General features: G+C 41.8%; 1 protein-coding gene across 2 annotated transcripts in view; it reads right to left on the bottom strand.

Annotated features, from left to right (window-relative positions):
* Nucleotides 1-326: 326 nt before the first annotated feature.
* glt8d2 (glycosyltransferase 8 domain containing 2) overlaps nucleotides 327-20,170 on the bottom strand; it is a 46,422-nt gene continuing 26,578 nt past the window's right edge. For both annotated transcript variants that reach the window (XM_073058817.1, XM_073058815.1), the window contains exons 5-10: nucleotides 15,487-15,604; nucleotides 13,800-13,884; nucleotides 10,923-11,035; nucleotides 9,402-9,568; nucleotides 4,727-4,839; nucleotides 327-936 (exon numbers count right to left, since the gene is read on the bottom strand). In XM_073058817.1, the coding sequence (XP_072914918.1) occupies nucleotides 764-936; nucleotides 4,727-4,839; nucleotides 9,402-9,568; nucleotides 10,923-11,035; nucleotides 13,800-13,884; nucleotides 15,487-15,604 (769 nt within the window). In that variant the 3' untranslated portion in view covers nucleotides 327-763. The remainder of the gene's footprint in view (nucleotides 937-4,726; nucleotides 4,840-9,401; nucleotides 9,569-10,922; nucleotides 11,036-13,799; nucleotides 13,885-15,486; nucleotides 15,605-20,170) is intronic.

Raw genomic sequence — 20,170 nt, 5'->3', positions numbered from 1 at the left:
TTCACCAAAATCAGGGAGATTACAATAGGAGTCAGGAATTTGAGACTAGACCTTAATAGTCTTGCCCTCTGTAGAGTGGCTTAATTTTGGCACAAGGTTGTCCATTGTATGCAACAGAAGATTCACCTCAAAGTATATTAGGGCATTTTTTTGAAAGTGCTCTCAAAGTAGGGGCATAACTAGTGAGGTTGCATGTATTATCTCAAAAACTCCGACTTAACAGACAATGTCAGCCACATAATGTGAGAATGGAATCTGATGGAGACCAGACTGGGTAGTGGGAGAGATTCCTGAAAGTTAGTTTTCCTGAGATTGTCTTTCACCACTTTTTTAATACTGGCATACAAAGTTGGCATTTATTTTATTATGTTTTACAGTTGCCTTAAGATATTTATCTCTTTATTTCCACTTTGCTAATCTAGCATAGTCACTGAATCTGGAGTGCTTTATATTTGCTCCTTCTTTGTGTGTAGTTTTCAATATCCCTACTGCATGACAGTGACAGTCATGCTCCTTATTCCGTATGTAGATCATTCAAAAACATATTCCTGAACATTAGAAAAGCAAACACCTTTTTAAAATAGAACAATTTTCACAATGAATGCATATTGTTTTAAATTTTCCCTAGCAAATAGAACAGGTCAATTATATAATTATTACATTCAGTTCAAAACAAAATCAACTAACTGCTGAGAATTACAGTCAAAAAATAGTTTGTTCCATCAAGGATAAACAAGTAAAGTTTCTACACATAGTACAGGTCTTAATTGTTGGGTCGCACAAGTCTGAAAATCCCCCTTGGATCAGGAAGATACCACTTCTCCCAGAATTCCATATGTGCAGTGGGATAATCCCAGGGTTTAAATCTTCCATTCCAGTGTAGCAATTTTGCTTCAGAAAGGAAATGTTCTGAATATCTGGCATCAGGGCTCCAACCTGCAGCAACACAATTGAAAAATCACTTTAAAGCCTCTTACGGTACTTCATTAGAATGTAGAACAGTACAGCGCAGGAAAGGACCCTTTGAACCATGATGTTTGTGCTCAACATGATGCCAAATTAAACTAAATCTCTTCCACCTGTACCTGATCAATATGCCTCCACCCCCTTCAATCTGAAACACTGCTGTTGTATCTGCGTCCAGGCATCTACTGCTCTCTGTACATCCCCCTCTCAACTTAAAACTATGCACTCTGGTATTCAGCACTTTTACCCTAGCAGGGAAAAAACTAATCTACAACTCTCATAATTTTATGAACATGTATCAGGCCTCCTCTCAGCCTCAAGCCATGTGTTAATAAACACCAGCACTGCCTGTTTACTGCGTCATTAATGCTAGCCACGGGTAACTTCGGACTATAGCTGCGTTAAAGGTGCCAGATACAGCAAATTTTCCTTCTGTATTACTCTTAATTCTACTTTGAAATGATTTGGTAAACTATAATCTAGTAATTCCCACGCATGCACAGTCCTGGGGTTAATGCACTGTGTGGGTGTGTGAGTTGGTGAGTGGGTCGGAGGGAGGAGAGAGGCTTGTTTTGCTGTGACTTTTGTTCTGCAGAGCGTTGTGGGCATGCTATGTTGACTATAGCCGCTTTGAACATTGAATGTTGAATGTGTGACAACACTTGTGAACTGACCCCCCCCCCCCCCCACCAACACATCCTTAGATTGTGTTGGCTATTAACACGAATGAGCATTCCACTGTATGTTTCGATGTGCAGGTGATAAATAAATTAATCTGAATCTGAGTTTCCTTTCATTTTGCTACACTTCTCTCAACGGTTTCACCAGGTTTGGTCGCTCAGTCACGATGATGTCATGTAATCCAGATGAGTACACAGTATTTGGACACCAAAGCCTTCAGAGTGGAGCATAGGAACAGGGGGAAGATATTTAGATCCTGAATCACTTCCACCAGTCAACGGGCTTACGGTATCCACCGCCACCCCTTTAACTATTTCCCTTACTACCTTTGGTGAGCAAAAATATCATATCTCATTTGAAGTTATTTCTGTTGGTGTTAGCTCTGTGTGTGGTAGCTTACTTCCTGTCTGGTGGACTAATCTATGTGGGCTACTGACATACTGTCACTGGGGAGTCAGTGCAGGGGTACAGGCCTGAGAGAGAATGCTAATATTGCTTCTTTTGACCTTCCAATGAATTATACTGTTTCAATTTCTGTTGGTCCGAGTTCTGCGCGTTGTGGTTTACTTCATGTTTGAGATATTTGGTTCTATTTTGTAGACCACAACTCCAGTCAGATAAATGACTTCCCTCTTGCACTTCTAACACTCAATCGAACCATTCCCCAATGTTCTAAATTATAGAAAATGCAAACCTACTTTAACCACAAGCAGAAACCTTGTAAAATTCTTTGTGGTGAAGGATGTGTACAGTGATGTCAGTATTATTAGAATCACAGAGTCATAGAGTGCTACAGCACAGAAACAGGCCCTTCGGCCCATCTAGTTAATGCTCAACTGTTAATCTACCTAGTCCTATTGACCCGCACCTGTACCATATTCCTCTCCCACCCATGAAGGTTATATTTAATAATAGGCAGAATAAAATTACAATCCCAACAACTCAAGCAGCATCTATGGAGAAGAATAAATAATCAACATTGCGAATTTCACCTTTATCAGCTCATTGGATGCCCCATTTATAATGTTTGCAAATCTGCATTATATTTTATCTCGATATTGTAATGTTCATTCATATCAAAGTTCCTCCCAGGGCCTTGTTTGGCGCATTGGGCAACAACCTTGCTATTTCTTTAGCATTTCTCCGTTTTTACGAGGCCAAGTTGCTAGCTCGATGCTCAACCCAGCATGGATCCACAGGGAGCCGACTGGATTCGAACCTGGGACCATTTGTCCCAAAGTCAAGTGTGGATACCACTACACCGCCGGTCAGTTACATGGATTTCATATCAAAAGCTATCTGGAAATCCAGTTTAAATTATAAATGCATTCCTCCTTATTTCCCTAGTAATGTTCATTTCTATATACAATGCCATGAATTAAATGTATGCACTAGCAAGAATTCTCCAATACCAGTGCATCCTTTCTTAGTTCTGGGGCCCAAAAACCGCTCACAATACTCCAAATGCCGTCTGACCAATACTCAACCTAAAGCAGCTAACTAATCAGTTAATGATTCATCGCTGATGGAGCCTTGGCTCTGTAGAATCGACTAGGGATTTTAACTGCAAAACAACAATTGCAATACTTCAAAGTTAAATGTACTGGCTGCACTGCACTTCTGAGTGTCCAAACTATTTAGAAAGTCTGCAAGCTCCCTCATAAGAGCCTTGAATTTTACTTACTGAAATCAAACATTTGGCTTGGCTCAAAAAAACTGTGCTTTGAATGTTGTAGAAGCAATCTGGAAGCAACCCAAGTTATTTAAAAAACAGCATTTAGGTTCTCTGCGGCATTTTGCAAACAGTCGCATTCTGAAACGAGCAAGTCTACTGTAATTGGCTACGTTCCATCACTTGGTTTAATTATGACGAGTCAGATAGAATGGAAAAAGTACTTTGTAAATATTGAAGTTAAACAGCCAGATTGAGGTAGATTTTGAAGCTTGCCACTTGTGTTGTAAGCTAACAGAGTGGATTTTTTTCACATGATCCTAAATGTTAAAATAAATACTGTAAGATTCTCCAAACTTCATTTTTTTGGTTAAAACAATAGACAAATCTTCTTTTAAAAAAATTGGAGACTCAAGAGGTTCTGCAGATGCTGGAAATTCAAAGCAACACACACAAAATGGTGGAGGAACTCAGCAAGCCAGGCAGCATCTATGAAGGGAAATAAACAATGTTTCAGGCCGAAACCCTTCATGCTGGTCCCCTCAAATCTAATTAGGTCAAGGATTCAAAATCTATACCATGAATTGGCAAAGTGTTTAAACTACCAGACTGATAATTCAGAGGACCAACAATCCAATAATTTTATTTCAATCTCATAATGACATCTGTGGGTGCTAAATTCATTAATTCCTAGGATTTAAATGCAACACACACAAAATGCTGGAGGAACTCAGCAGGTAAGGCAGCATCTATGGAGAGGAATAAACAGTCAACGGGCTGAAAATCTTCATCAGTGCTGAAAAGGAAGGGGGCAGAGGCCAGAATAAGATGGTTGGGGGGGTGGGAAGAGGAGGAGTACAAGCTGGTAACTGTTAGGGGGAGGGTGTGTGGATAGGGGAGGGAAGATGAAGTGAAAAGCTGGGAGGTGATAGGTGGAAGAGTTAAAGGGCTGAAGAAGGAAACTAATAGGAGAGGACAGTGGACTATGGGAGAAAGGAAAAGAGGAAGGGAACCAGAGGGAGGTGATGGACATGTGAGGAGAAGAGAAGGGATGAAAGGGGAACCAGAGTGGGGAATAGAAAAAGAGAGAAGGGGAAGAAATTATTGGAAGTTAGAGAAATCAATGTTCATGTCATTTTGTTGGAGGCTACGCAAACGTGCATTATGGGATAGAAATTATGTTGCATGATGGGTGGAGGGTCTACTTGCAAAATTATTATGCACAAACTGAAGTCAAAATCAACCCTATCACAGAACAATCACAGTAATTACACAAGTTTATCTTAAGCATTGCATTGGAGTTAAATACTTTCCACGGGGTAAAAAATATTCTCCAAATGCTCTCAAAAGAATTTCTCTCTGAAACTCTATTTTTTCTTATTAGTAAATCTAGAAGTAGGCTCTTACCAAGGTGGCGAATGTGCCATAACGGGTTCAAGACAGTGTGTTTGTTGTGGAACACTATTAACATAGGAGGGGTCACTACCCCTTCACCCAATGCACTGCTGTACAGGTTCTCTCTGGAAAAAAAACAGAAACCCATTATTGTAAAAATCACACTCAGAAATCCACCTTAGGTCTCATTCTACTGAAATAATAATTTAAGACATTAAGACCATAAGTGCAGAATTAAGCCATTCAGCCCATCAAGTCTGTTCCTTCATCTGATCATGGCTGATCCATTTCCTTTTCAACCCCATTCTCCTGCCTTCTCCCTATAAGCTTGCACACCCTGACTTATCAAGAATCTATGAACCTCCACTGAACACCCAATGACCTGGCCTCCACAGATGCCTGTGGCAATGACTTCCACAGATTCACCACCCTCTGGCTAAAGAAATTCCCCCTCAATTAAGTTATATCTAAAATATTACTCGCTATATAATCCAACATTTTAAAGGTAGTATTCCAGTCACTCTATGGACTTGCCCATCTTGGTCTCAGCGACCCCATCCAATTCCATATTTCAACATACCTGCCCTCTTTGGCACCCCTGATTTCCATCGCTTCACCTCTACATTCACACTGCCTGGGTGAAAGTTCAGAATTATCTCCCCAGACTTCTGCTGGGATTCCTCACTATCCAGACAAAATGGAATTGTGGACAAGGGGAAGGCCCCCCAACCACCCATTTATTTCTTTTTTTCTTTTCCAATATTTTTATTAATTTACATATAAGAATAGAGTACAAGAAAAAATGTATATCAATACATTATACTAAATCGCATCTAAAGACTCCTTACCCTATATTTATACAGATCAATTAATTCGTAACATTGAATTATAGTAATTTTATTATATTAAAAAATCTAACCCACTACCAAGACCGAAGCTGATTAGTAAAGAAAAAATGGGAAAAAATTATTACTTCATCTGTGCTTTAACAGCAAATCAAAGGTTTTGAAAATAATTCATAAAAGGTCCCCACAATGTTTGAAAGTCTTGACCAAATTCAGAGATTGAACATTGAATCTTCTCTAAATTTAAACATGACATCACATCACGTAACCATTGGGCGTGAGTAGGAGGGGCTGCATCTTTCCATAAGAGAAATAAAAGCCAAAATGTGCAAGTCAGATGACTCCAAAATAATATCCTTTCCTCCAACAATACCAATAAAGTGGTCAAAGGATTAGGCTTAAAGTTTACTTTGAAAAGTATCGAGAAAGTTTGAAATACTTCTTTCCAAGACTCGGACATGTCCAAAACATATGAATGAGTGAAGCTTCTCCATTATTACAGTTATCACAATACGGAGATATATCTAAATAAAAACGAGACAACTTATCCTTGGTCATGTTAGTCCTATGGACCACTTTAAATTGTAGGAGAGAGTGGCAGGCACGCAATGATGAAATGTTAACCAATTTAAAAATTTGATTCCAAGTTTCCTCAGAAATTGAAGTCTGTAAATCTTGTTCCCAAAGATTTTTAATTTTATCTAAAGGAACACTTTTCATTCCCAATAGCATATTATAAATATTAGATAAAGATCCATTATAAAAAGGTTTCAAATTAAAAATTACATCTAGTAGATTCTTATCAGGACTTTTAGGAAATGTACTTATTTGAGACTGTAAAATATCTCTTGTTTGTAGGTATCAAAAAAAATAAGTTTTGGGTTAACTATATTTAGTTGACAGTTGTTCAAACGAAAAGAGACTTCCCTCTGCAAACAAGTCCTGAAAGCATTTAATACCTAATCTGTCCCATTCTTTAAAAGCCACATCAATCATAAAGGGTTTTTTTTAAAAATGGGACTCGAAAGAGAAAATCTCAATAAGCCAAAGTACTTTTGGAATTGTATCCAAATTCTCATAGTGTGTTTAACTACCAGATTATCAGTTAACTTACTTAGAGACAGAGGAAGTGAGGATCTAAGAAGAGAAATAATAGAAAATTTATTAACAGAGTTAGCTTCTAAAAAAAAACCCACATCAGACAATCCTCACGATTAATGCAATATCGCCAAAATGTAAGATTTCTTATATTAACTGCCCAATAATAAAATCTAAAGTTTGGTAAGGCTAATCCTCCATTCTTTTTATCTTTCTGAAGATGAATTTTATTTAATGTAGAACGCTTATTCTTCCATATATAAGAAGATATAATAGAGTCAAGAGAATCAAAAAATGATTTAGGAATAAAAACAGGCAATGCCTGGAAAAGATATATAAATTTAGGTAATGTATTCATTTTGATAGAGTTAATGCAGCCAATCAGCGATAACGAAAGATGCGACCAATTTGATAGTATCCTTTTTATGTGATTCAATAGGGTAAGAAAATTTTCTTTTAATAGACACTTATAGTTTTTAGTGATTGTTACACCTAAGTAGGTAAATTGGTTTCTTACAATTTTAAAAGGAAGGTTAGAATTTGTTGGTATCAAATTGTTCAAAGAGAAAAGTTCACTTTTATGTAGGTTTGATTTATAACTTGAGAACTGGCTAAAACAGGAGAGTAAAGAAAGCACATGGGGTAAATTTATTTACTTCTTAATCTTTGCCCAATTCATAGAACATAGAACAGTAGAGCACAATATGGGGCTTTCATAAACCTACCCCATGACCTATTTAAACCCTCTCTTCTACAAAGCCCACCCTCCACCTTTATTTCATTCCAACTTATTACAATTACTGATTAAGATGCTTATTTATTTAGAGATGTAGCACGAATACACACCCTTCCAGCCCAAAGAGCCCTCACTGCCCAATTACACTCTTGTGACTAATTAACCTATCAACCCATACATCTTTGGAAAGTGGGAGGAAACCCAGGTGATCATGGTGAGAATGTCCTGATGGACAGGGTGGAACTGGACCTGGTGACTGGTGCTGTAATATCATTACGCCAAAGACTATGCTACTGTGCCTCTGAAAGTGTGTATGAAAACCAAGATGACCCTAACATGGAGAGATTCATACACCACGACAGCACAGAAAACAGGCTCTTCTGCTCAGTGCATGCAAGTTGTCTGATGGAGCTGCTTGATCCATATCCCTCCAATTTTGATTGTTGCTGAAGAGGTCAATGCAAGATTGGTCACATATTGACCGTCATGCACTTTTTTTAAATTATAAAATTAGTGATGTTTGTCACATGTTCATCAAAATGTACAGTGAAATGCATTGTTGGTGTCGAATCAAATTAGCAAGGATGTGCTAGACAGCCCGCAAGAGTCACCACACTTCTGGTGCCAACATAGCACGCCCACAACTCACTAACCCTAACCCTGCCGTACATCTTTGGAATGTGGGAGAAAACCAGAGCACCCAGAGGAAACCCACATACATGGTCACTGGAAGAACGTACAAATTCTTTATACGCAGCAGCAGGAATCGAACCTCAATCTTACAACCAGTGCTGTAAAACGTCCTATCATGACCATTGCTCTTCAACTGTGAAAATAGTACACTTAGAGGCAAGAGTCACAATGGGTATGCATCTATTTTCCTATGTTAACAAAAGGGCAGACTGAGGAAGTGGCAAAAAACGGAACATCACTGTAATCAAAAAGTCTGTAAGTGCTCGTGCTGAAGGAACTCAGGCAGGATCTGTGGAGACAAAAGGATGGGTTGACATTTCAGGTTGGGACTTTCATGGGAAATACCCCTCTAAATCTACTGGTGTTATCTCCTGGCCACAATCCCTCCCCCACAGAAACATAGTTTTGGGAAAGCAATACCATAAGATATAGGAGCGTAGTTAGGCCACTTGGCCCATCGCTCAGCTCCGCCATTCCATCACGGCTGATTTATTATTCTTCTCAACTGCATTTATTTATTTTATTCAGCGATAAAGCACAGAGTAGCCACTGCCATCTCTTCGATCCACCCCACCCCAGCAACCCCCTACAAACCCAATTAACCCTACCTTAATCATGGAACAATTGACAGTTACTAATTCACCTCTTTGATACACCTCTGGACTGTGGGAGGAAACCAGAGCACTTGGGGAAAACCCACGCATCCCTGGGGAGGATATACAGACTCCTTGCAGACGGCATGGAATTGAACTCCAAACTCTGGAATACTCCGAGCTGAAATAGCGTTGTGCTTTCTGCTACACTACCGTTCCCTTTCCTTCACCCCGTAAGCTTTGCCACCTTTACTAACCAAGAACCCATCAACCTCCACTGTAAATATACACAATGACTTGGTCTCCTCAGCCATCTGTGGCAATGAATTCCACAGATTCACCACCTTCTGGCTAAAGAAATTCTTCATCTCTGTTCCAAAAGGATGCATTTCCATTCTGAGGCTGTCCCCTCTAGTCCTAGACTTCCTTCCTATAGGAAATATCCTCTTCACGACTGCCCTAACTAGGCATTTCAATATCTGATAGGCTTCAATGTGGACCTGCTCGTTATTCTAAACTCCAGTGAATATAAGGCCTGAAGCTATCAAACGCTCCTCATTAACCCTTTCATTCCCGGGATAATTATTGAGAAACTCCTCTGAACCCTCTCCAATGTCAGCATATCTTTTCTTAGATAAGGTGTCCAAAGTTGCTCACGTTACTCGAAATGCGGAGTGACCGATGCCATATAAAGCCTCAGGTTGGGAAAGAGTGCAACTTACTCCATGTTAATCACCATCCACTTTTCCAGCTGCTTTGTAATGTGCTGCCGTTTCCATTCTGTGACATTCGCAATGAAGACACCAACATTAAAGGAACAGGTTGTGGGGTTTATGCCCAGAGCTCTCACCGTTGCCTTCCTGTAATCCAAATGTCCCATATAGGTCGTCTGGAAAGAAATCAGATTTCTGATTGTACTTCGTTGTGAAATTAGCTTGACTAGGGAGGAGGAAGCCCTTATTAGCAAAAATCTTTCATTTATAAAATACATGAAAATTAAAGCAAGTATTTATTTTAAAGGAATTGGGAATGAGTGCACAATTCATTCATAATTCACGATCCACTTGTGAATTATTGTTCCCAATATCCCGTTGCATCAGAGCTTGGTATGGGAACTGCTCTGCCCAGGACTCCAAGAATAGTTGCGGGGTAGTAGTGGTTAGCATAATGCTAATACAGAGCCAGCGACCGGGTTCAATTCCTCTGTTGTCTGTAAAGAGTCTGTACGTTCTCCCCGCAACCCTGTTTCCTCTGGGTGCTCCACATCCTAAGTCCTAAAGATGTATGGGTGAATAGGTTAATTGGTCAACTGGATGTAATCGGGCAGTGCAGGCTCATTGGGCCAGAATGGTCTATGACCGTGCTCAATCTCTAAATAAGTATCTTTTTTTATGTTGCAGAGAGTAGTGAACACAGCCCAGCTCAGCACAAATAAACAGACTTCACTACAAAGACTCTGTCTCAACTTCCTATTGCCTCTCTTTTGAACACTTCCACTCGATAGAAGATAACACCAGCTCAAGGACAGCCTTTATCCCACTGTCGTAAGAGTCTTGAACAGATTTCTTATAACGATAAAGATGAACTCTTGATCTCTCAATCTACCTCATCTACCTTGCACTTTATTTGTCTAGCTGCACTACCCACCTACCTATCTTCCCACTCACCTGGCCTCACCTATCACCTACCAGCCTGTACTCCTTCCCCACCCCCTCCTTCTTATTCTGCCCCCCCCCACCACTTTCTTTCCATTTTGATGAAGGGTTTCAGAACAAAAAGCTCACTGTTCATTCCCCTCCATAGATGCTGCCTGGTTGCTGAGTTCCTCCAGCATTTTGTGTGTGCTACCCTGGATTTCCAGCACAAGCAGAATCTCTCGTATCTGTAACACTGTGGTGAACTACATATACCTGTCTGGACACGCCCCCCCCCCCCCTGCTGACTGCTCCTGTGGCTCCTCCCACAGACCCCGGTATAAGGGCGATTGGGGCCTGAGCCCTGCCTCTCAGTCTCCAGGATGTAGCATGGTGGTCAATTGCTGCTTGTTATTTCTTCCAGTCAATAAAAGCCGATATCTCGCCTCACATCTCAGAGAGTTATTGATGGTGCATCAAACACTATATTCTGCATTCTGTTCTTCTTTTTCTTTGATATACTTATGTCTGGAATATGTGCAAAAGCTTTTCATGGTATGTCAGTACATATCACAATAATAAAGCACTTAACACATTTGATCTGATTACCTGCATTCCCATACTCCTAACCATCTCATGAGTTGAGGTCAGGTCACAATCTGTTGAGAAGGCAGCCGCGTGGCCAGGATTCAAGGCCGTGTTATACAGCTCCTGGATATCACCTGTGTGATTAAAACCAAATTCAAGTGCAGAGGGGTGACTGTAACAAGCAGGTGAATCTGTTAGCAAACATTACTAATAGCGCAAAGAGGAAGGTGGAACAACTACTGAAAACACAGAATGTGGAAAAGTAGGATTGGGAGCGGGATACTCAGGCCCTCAAGACTCCTCTATATTCAATATGGTCACAGCTTATGCTCTATCCTTATACCACATTCCCACTCTCTCCCCAAACCCCTGAGGTCTTTGCAACCAGAAGTCTATCTTCTTAGAGTCATAGAGTAATACAGCACAGTAACAGGCCTTTCAGTCCATCTGATCCATGCTGACCACAGCATCCTCACTGCTAGTCCCTTGGCACATAACCCTCCAAGCCACTCCCCTCTATTTACCAATCCAAATGCCTCTTAAATGTTGCTTTTGTACCCACCTTGACCACTTCCCCTGGCAGCTCATTCCAGGTAATCACTACCTTCTGTGTAAAGAAATTACCTCTCAGGTCTCTTAAGTCGCTCCCCTTTTCTCTTGCATCTTTGCCCTCCAGCTTTGGACTTTCCAGCCCTGGGGAAAAGTCTATGGTCATCCACCTTATCCATAGTCAAGATTTTATAAACTTCTAAGAGGTGATCTCTCACTCTCCTACGCTCCAAGGAATAAAGATCCAGTGTAGTCAACTTTTTCCCAATAACTCAGACCCTCTAGACCAGGCCACATTCTTGCAAATCCCTTCTGCTCCCTCTCCAGTTGAAAATGTCTTTCCTATGTGTGTGACCAAAACTACACACAATACTTCATGTGGGTTAGAAATTTCAGGAAACTTTCCTTCACACATAGGATATCGCAGACCTGGAAAGCCCGCCCACAAATAGGTCTGGAGAAACTTCAGGACTGAGAGGTTTTCAGCGGGGATGACAAGGGCTGTGGTGGGTAAATAGTTAAGATACAGCTGGGCTGTGATTGCATTGACATGGGCTGAATGGCCAGCTCCTGTGCCTACGATCCAGGCTTTAGCAGAGGTTTGAGTGCCCAGTTAGAAACACAAGGTCAATGCCAACAAGGGATGCTCAAACATCATCTATAACAGAAGTGCTGTTGGCAGAATCTCGGATGGTGCCGAGCAGGCATACAGGAGTGAGATAGACCAGCTGGTTAAGTGGTGTCGCAACAACAAGCTTGTACTTAACATCAGTAAGACCAAGCAACTGACTGAGGACTTCAGGAAGGGGAAGCTGAGTGAACATACACCAGTCCTCATGCAGGAGTCAACAAAGGAAAGGGTGAGCATTTCAAGTTCATGGGTGTCATCTCTGAAGATCTATCCTGGGCCCAACATATCGATGAGGTTATGAAGTTGGCTACATTTCATTAGAGGTTTGAGGAGATATGGAACATCACCAAAGACTCTAGCAAATCTTGATAGATGTACCATGGAGACTATTCTAACTGGTTGCATCACCATCTGGTATGGTGGGGCCGCTGCACAGGATCAGAAAAAGCTGCAGGGAGTTGAAAACTCAGCCACCTCCATCATGGGCACCAGGCTCCCCAGTATCAAGGACATCTTCAAAAGGTGATCGATGTCTCAAAAAAGTTGCATCCATCATTAAGGACCTTCATCACCCAGAACATACTATCTTCTTATTACTACCATCAGAGAGGAGATATATATAAGAAATCTATATATATTTCTTAATGTTCTCTCTGGCCTACTGGTGTCAAAACAACCTCTTACTCGATGTCAGCAAGATCAAGGAGCTAATTATTGACTTCAGGAGGAGGAAACCAGAGGTCCATGAGCCAGTCCTCATCAGAGGATCAGAGGGGGAGAGGGTCAGCAACTTTAAATTCCTTGGTGTTATTATTTCAAAGGACCTGTCCTGGGCCCAACACATAAATGCCATTACAAAGAAAACAATGCAGCACCTCTACTTCCTTGGGAGCTTGCAAAGATGAGCATGACATCTAAAATTTTGAAAGAATTATGTAATGTAAGTGGAGAGTATATTGACTGGCTGCATCACAGCCTGGTATGGAAACACCAATGCCCTTGAATGGAAAATCCTACAAGAAGTATTGGATCTGGCCCAGTCCATCATGGGTTAAACCCTCCCCACCATTGAGCACATCTACACGAAGTGTTGTTGCAAGAAAGTAGTATTCATGTCCAAGGATCCCCACCACCCAGAACATGCTCATTTCTCACTGCTGCCATCAGGAAGAAGGTACAGGAGCCTCAGGGTTCACACCACCAGGTTCAGGAATAGTTCTTACCCCGCCTCCCCAACCATCAGTCTCTTGAACCAACTTCACTTCATCATTGAAATGTTCCCACAACCTATAGACTCACTTTCAATGACTCTTCATCTCATCTTCTCTATGCTTCTTTATTAATTATTATTATTTCTTTCTTTTTGCATTTGTACAGTTTGTGTCTTTCGCACACCGGTTGAACACACAAGTTGGTGTGGTCTTTCATCGATTCTATTACAGTTATTTTTCTATTATGGATTTGTTGAGTATGCCTGTAAGAAAATGCATCTCAGGGTTGTATACAGTGACGAATATTGTATGTACTTTGATAGTAAATTTACTTTGAACTTTGAGGTTTGTAATTTATAGTATCTTTATCTATCACACTCTACTGTTACCGCAGAACAACAAATTTCATGACATATGCCAGTGATATTAAACTTGATTCTGACCCACACCACCTAGTGAGGTGTAAATATGACATTGCCCCGTAAACATCATCAGTATGAAAAATACCTTGTATGATGATATCATCGTCCAAGTAGATCACCTTTTCGTGATTCCGGATAAAATAAGGAATGAAGTATCGGACAAAATTGAGCTGAAATATGAAAACATTCCATGAGGAGATGACAACTAGAACATCTATTTCTACATCGATCAAATGGGAACCTTGGTAAATGCAAAAACCTTGCCCAGAGATATTATACTTCAGACTCTGGACGGGCAAAAACAGCAGATACGTTGGAACAGCACCACTTCCGTGTGCTCTCCAACATACTATCCCAATTCAGAATCGTCACAGCAGACATGAGAGATTACAAAAGCTGGAATCAGGAACAAACAACAAATTGCTGGAGGAACTCAGCAGGTCAAACAGGGAAATGGGCAGTCAACGCCCTCCATCCAAACTTGTCACTGTTCCGTGAGCAAAAACTAGAGGAAATTTACATGGATGCCTCCAGGATTAGAGAGCATGTCTTACGAGGAAAGGTTGAGTGAGCTAGAGCTTTTCTCGTTGGAGCAAAGGAGGACGAGAGGTGACTTGATCGAGGTGTACAAGATGATAAGAAGCATCATCGTGGATAGAATGGGTGGAAATGGCATAATTTTAAGGTGATTGAGGAAAGCATAGGGGTGATTTTGGAGATAGGTTTTTTTGCACAGAGAGTGATGAGTGTGTGGAACACGCTGCTAGGGGTAGTGGTAGAGGCAGATACATTGGAGACATTTAAGAGACTCTTAGGCACATGAATGATAGAAAATTGGAGGGTTATGTGAGAGGGTAGGGTTAAATTGATCTTGGAGTAGGTTAAAAGGTTGGCACAACACTGTGGACCGAAGGACCTACACTGTGCTATAATGTTCTATATAATCAGGTATTAAAACTGCAATGACCCAACATACAATAGTTCAAAATCCAGATAGCCAGCATCTGATTTACTCATTAGTCCATAATATGAGCTAGGTGGTCTAGAACATGTGGGCAGGCTGTGGGCCAGGTGTGGAGTCAGAGTCCCAAACCCTCAGACCAGGAACATGGGTGGGTTGCAGTCAGAATGTAGAGGCCCTATATGTTTCTCACTCTCTCTAAAACTCTCTGGGTTCACTAAAAAAAAATTAGCATGTAGCATGTTAAAAATTGATTTTAAAAGATTAGATTTATTTGTCACATGTACATTAAAACATCAAGAGGTACAATGAAATGTGTCATTCGAGTCCACGACCAACATAATCTGAGGATGTGCTGGGGGCAGCCCGCACGTGTCACCATGTTTCCTGCACCAACATAGCATGTCCACATGTTACTGAGCTTAACCCGAATGTCTTTGGAACGTGGAAGGGAACTGGAGCACCTGGAGGAAACTCCAAGGGAGGAACATACAAAACAGTGGTGGGAAATGAGCCCAGTGTGCTGGCACAGTCTAATGCTACACTAACTGCTAAAAGTGGGAGAACAGAACGTGGTTTGGTATTAATAGGTCTGAAATCCAATAGTGTGCTAATATTATCAAAGTCCAGCAGGTACTGTATTATTGGAGTTTTACAAGTACAAGCGATTGAGACCTCTGAGAAAGGGAAAGATTTGAGAGAGCTTTCCAAAGGACTTCACTCTTCCACCATCCACTGTGTGAATTGGAATCGTCAGCACCACCCCAGAACGTTGAGGAATGCCCTACTTTTGGGTAGCACACATACTCACAGGTTGAAGTAACTCAGGCCTTGCAGAGTCAGGTCTTACTTTCCCCTCAAGTATAATAGGGTTGAATTCCAATATCTTGTACTGTATTTCTTTCAGTTTCGTACTTTCAATCCATTTGCTAATGGGGGAGAAGGAGGAAGAAGGCAGAAGCAGCATAACCATCAGACAAATGACATGATGATTAGACAGGAGGACAGCAGGCAATGATAGTAAAGCAAACTACTGCCGTGAGGGTTCTTGTTCACGTTCTATCATACATTTCCACACTACCAACAGAAATTTCTCCATTCCCCCCCCCCACCCACTAAACTAATAAGCAAAGAAATTGTCAGAGATACAATTGAATAGCCAGAACTTATTTTCTGTGCTTAGAGATGTACTTTGTCATTAGAAGTTTCCCTCAACACCAGACTGCACCCAATGAGCAAAGCGACGTTAAATCCCAACTTTATTGACCAGCAATAGTGTTGAGGAGATTGTGAAAGGATTAAGAATTGGGATCAGGAACATCTTCAAATTGACAACTGATCTTGGGTGAGACTATCTTGTTTTTGTATCCACGTTCTGAAATCTAAGGTCACCTGACCCCATCATGTGAGACGGTTTTATCTCAGACGTGATCCACCGCTGCTTAGTGTGATGTCCGCAGTAGGAATTGTGGAGATGCCCATGGGTTTTGGACAGAATAGGATGTGGATAGGGCAGAGGTGACATAACAGTGTGATTCACTGCATGAGAAGCTTTTCTTCCCAGGTACATCAAAGGAAGAGGCACAAACATCGATTGTGAAATTTCTCAAAAATAGGTAAGATAGTTGCAGGGGGGGGGGTCAAAGATCTAGGGTGAAAGGGGAAAGATTTAAAAGGAATTTCAGGAGCAGAAGGTGGTGAGTGTATGGAATGAGCTGTGAAAGGAAGTGGCTGAGTCAGGTCTTGTAGAACCATTTCAGAAACTTGGACAGGTATCTGGAGGAGTGAGGCTTGAAGGCGTGTAGACAGAACACACATAATAGCCACTACACTGGACAAAAGGGTCTGTCTCCATGTTGATTTCTTCTATAACTTTGTGACACTAGGACACAGTTTAGACCCTGTCAATAAGGCTGCACTTGGAATACGGTGCACAATTTTAGTCACTCCATTATAGAAAAGACGAGGTTAAAATAGAAAAAGGGTGCAGAGGATATTCACAAGGATGTAGCCAGAACTAGAATGCTTGAGTTACAGGGGATAGGTTGGCCAGACTAGGTCTTTATTCCTTGGAAAGCAGGAGAATGAGGGGTGAACTGATAGAAGTATTTAAAAACCTTGAGAGGCATAGATAAAGTGGATAGTAACAATTACAGGAATGGGGAGACTTAAAATAGGGAGCATATGTTAGAAATGAGAGGAAAAAGACTTATAAGGGATCTAAGGGGCAACTTTTTCATACAGAGGGCAAAGGATGAATGGAACGAGCTGCCACAGTGAGTGGCAAAGGAAGGTACAATAGTAGCATTTAAGAAACACGTAAGAGAGACAGATGGAGGAGGGAGCTTAGTGGGATATGGGCTGAATACAGGAAATTGGGACTAGCTGGATTGGCAATGTGGGCACTGACTGGTTCACTGAATGCTCAGTGCTGGTTATCTCACTACAGGAAGGATGTGGAAATTATAGAAAGGGTGCAGAGGAGATTTACAAGGATGTTGCCTGAAATGGGGAGCATGCCTTATGAGAATAGGTTGAGTGAACTCAGCCTTTTCTCCTTGGAGCAACAGAGGATTAGAGGTGACCTTATAGAGGTGTATAAGATGATGAGAGGCATTTATCGTGTGGATAGTCCGAGGCTTTTTCCCAGGGCTGAAATGGCTAACATGAGAGGGCACAGTTTTAAGGTGCTTGGAAGTAGGTACAGAGGAGATGTCAGGGGTAAGCTTTTTACGCAAAAGGTGGTGAGTGCGTGGAATGGGCTGCTGGCGATGGTGGTGGAGGTGGATACGACAGGGTCTTTTAAGAGACTCCTGGATGGAGCTCAGAAAAATAGAGGGCTAGGGGTAACCCTCGGTAATTTCTAAAGTAAGTACATATTCAGCACAGCATTGTGGGCCAAAGAGCCTGTATTGTGCTGTAGGTTTTCTGTTTCTATGTTTCTATGTCCCCCAGCCATTATCAATACTCTTCAGATATTGTTCTGTCAGGCACCAGCGGTCCTTGTGATCTGCACCAGCTGCTCGTATGACCACCCAGCACCTGCTCCTGCGGCTGCATGTGACCGTGATCAGGAGGCTAATTAGGTGCTACACCTTGCCCAAGGGCTAGCAGAGGAAAAGAGTGCCTTACACCTCCTTTGGTGGAGATGTTTGTCCACCCCGCCACTCCACTATAGAGTTCACCATTTCCATTTGCAATTGAAGATACAAGAGGATGCCTTGTGAGGTTGGTTATTGCTAGAATCAACTCCTGTCTCAGCAAGGACCTGGACCCTCTGCAATCTGCCTATTACCCCAATCAACCTACAGCTGATACTATGTCATTGGCTTTTCTTGTGACCTATTAATACCTCTGTTAGGCTGCTGTTTATTGCCTACCGCTCAGCATTTAATGCAATCGTTCCTACAAGTACCTCCCTCTGCAACAGCATCTTTGACTTCTTCACCTGAAGACCACAGAATGTGCAGATCGGACATAACATCTCCATCGCTGATAATCAACACAGGCACACCCCAAGGATGTGTACTTGGCCTATTGCTCTTCTCCCTCTACACTCATGGTTGTTTGGCAGGCACAGCTGAAATGCCATCCAGCGGGATATACCAGCTGGTTGAGTGGTGTCACAGCAACAACTTCTCACTCAGTGCCAGTAAGACCAAAGAACTGATTGTGGACTTTAGAAAGGGTAAGATGAGAGAACACACACCAGTCCTCACAGAGGGGTCAGAAGTGGAAAGAGTTAGCAATTTCAAGCTCCTGGGTGCCAGCATCTCTGAGGATTTATCCTGAGCCGAATATATTGATGGAGTTACAAATAAGGCATGACAACAGTTATATTTCATTATGAGTTTGAGGAGATTTGGTACGTCACAAAAGACACTCATAAACTTCTACAGATATACCGTGGAGAGAATTCTAACTGGCTGCATCACTATCTGGTATGGGAGGGAAGGGGGCACTGCACAAGATCAAAATAAGTTATAAACTCAGACAGCTCTATCATGGTCATCAGCCTCCCCAGCATCCGTGACATCTTTAAGGAGCAATGCCTCAAAACGGCAGTGTCCATCAGTAAGCACCCCCGTCACACACACATATGTAATTCACAGATTTTTATTATTATGAATTGCAATATACTGAATATACGGCTGGTATGTCACAACACATTTCACTACCTCTACCAAAGATACTAAACCAGATTCAGATACTGATCTGTAGATGTTGGAATTTGGATGAACAATCTGCTGGAGGAACTCAGTGGGTCAGGCATCCTTTCTGGGGACTGGGAGGAAGGAATTGTCGGTGTTTCGGGTTCAGACCCTCCATCCTTAAATGTTGACAATCCTTCCCCCCCCCCCCCACGGATGCTGCCTGACCTGCTGTGTTCCTCCAACAGTTTGTCTGTTGCTCGATTTGTAGTACAATCGTTTGTAAAATCTATTTTAACAAAGGTTTCTAGCAATGGTATACTTTTAAACATCCATAAACATAGACAATTTGACCATTTTAACAATTTTGGATTATTTAACAAGTATGCCAACAGTCATTGAAGGTGGGCATGCAGGTACAGCAGGCGGTGGAAAAGGCAAATGGTATGTTGGCATTCATAGCAAAAGGATTTGAGTACAGGAGCAGGGAGGTTCTACCGCAGTTGTACAAGGCCTTAGTGAGACCGCACCTAGAATATTGTGTGCAGTTTTGGTCCCCTAATCTGAGGAAAGATATTCTTGCCATAGAGGGAGTACAAAGAAGGTTCACCAGATTGATTCCTGGGATGGCAGGACTTTCATATGAAGCAAGACTGGATCAACTAGGCTTATACTCACTGGAATTTAGAAGACTGAGGGGGGATCTTATTGAAACGTATAAAATTCTAAAGGGATTGGACAGGCTAGATGCAGGAAGATTGTTTCCGATGTTGGGGAAGTCCAGAATGAGGGGTCACAGTTTAAGGATAAAGGGGAAGCTTTTTAAGACCGAGATGAGGAAAAACTTCTTCACACAGAGAGTGGTGAATCTGTGGAATTCTCTGCCACAGGAAACAGTTGAGGCCGGTTCATTGGCTATATTTAAGAGGAAGTTAGATATGGCCCTTGTGGCTAAAGGGATCATGGGGTATGGAGAGAAAGCAGGTACAGGGTTCTGAGTTGGATGATCAGCCATGATCATACTGAATGGCGGTGCAGGCTCGAAGGGCCGAATGGCCTACTCCTGCACCTATTTTTAATGTTTATGTTTATGCTTATGCCACTCATTTATTTATTGATACAATGCAGAGCAGGTCCTTCCAGCCCTTCGAGTTGTGCCAACCAGCAATCCCTCAATTTAATCCTAGGCTAATCACAGGACAATGTGCACTGACCAATTAACCTACTAGCCGATATGCCTTTGGACTGTGGGAGGAAACCAGAGCACCTGGAGGAAACCCACACGGTCACGGGGAGAACATACAAACTCCTTACAGGCAGTGGCGGGAATCGAACCCAGGTCAC

The sequence above is a fragment of the Hemitrygon akajei genome, chromosome 10 (genome assembly GCF_048418815.1).
Source record: "Hemitrygon akajei chromosome 10, sHemAka1.3, whole genome shotgun sequence".
Lineage (NCBI taxonomy): Eukaryota > Metazoa > Chordata > Chondrichthyes > Myliobatiformes > Dasyatidae > Hemitrygon > Hemitrygon akajei.
This window is presented reverse-complemented; position numbering and strand designations above follow the sequence as displayed.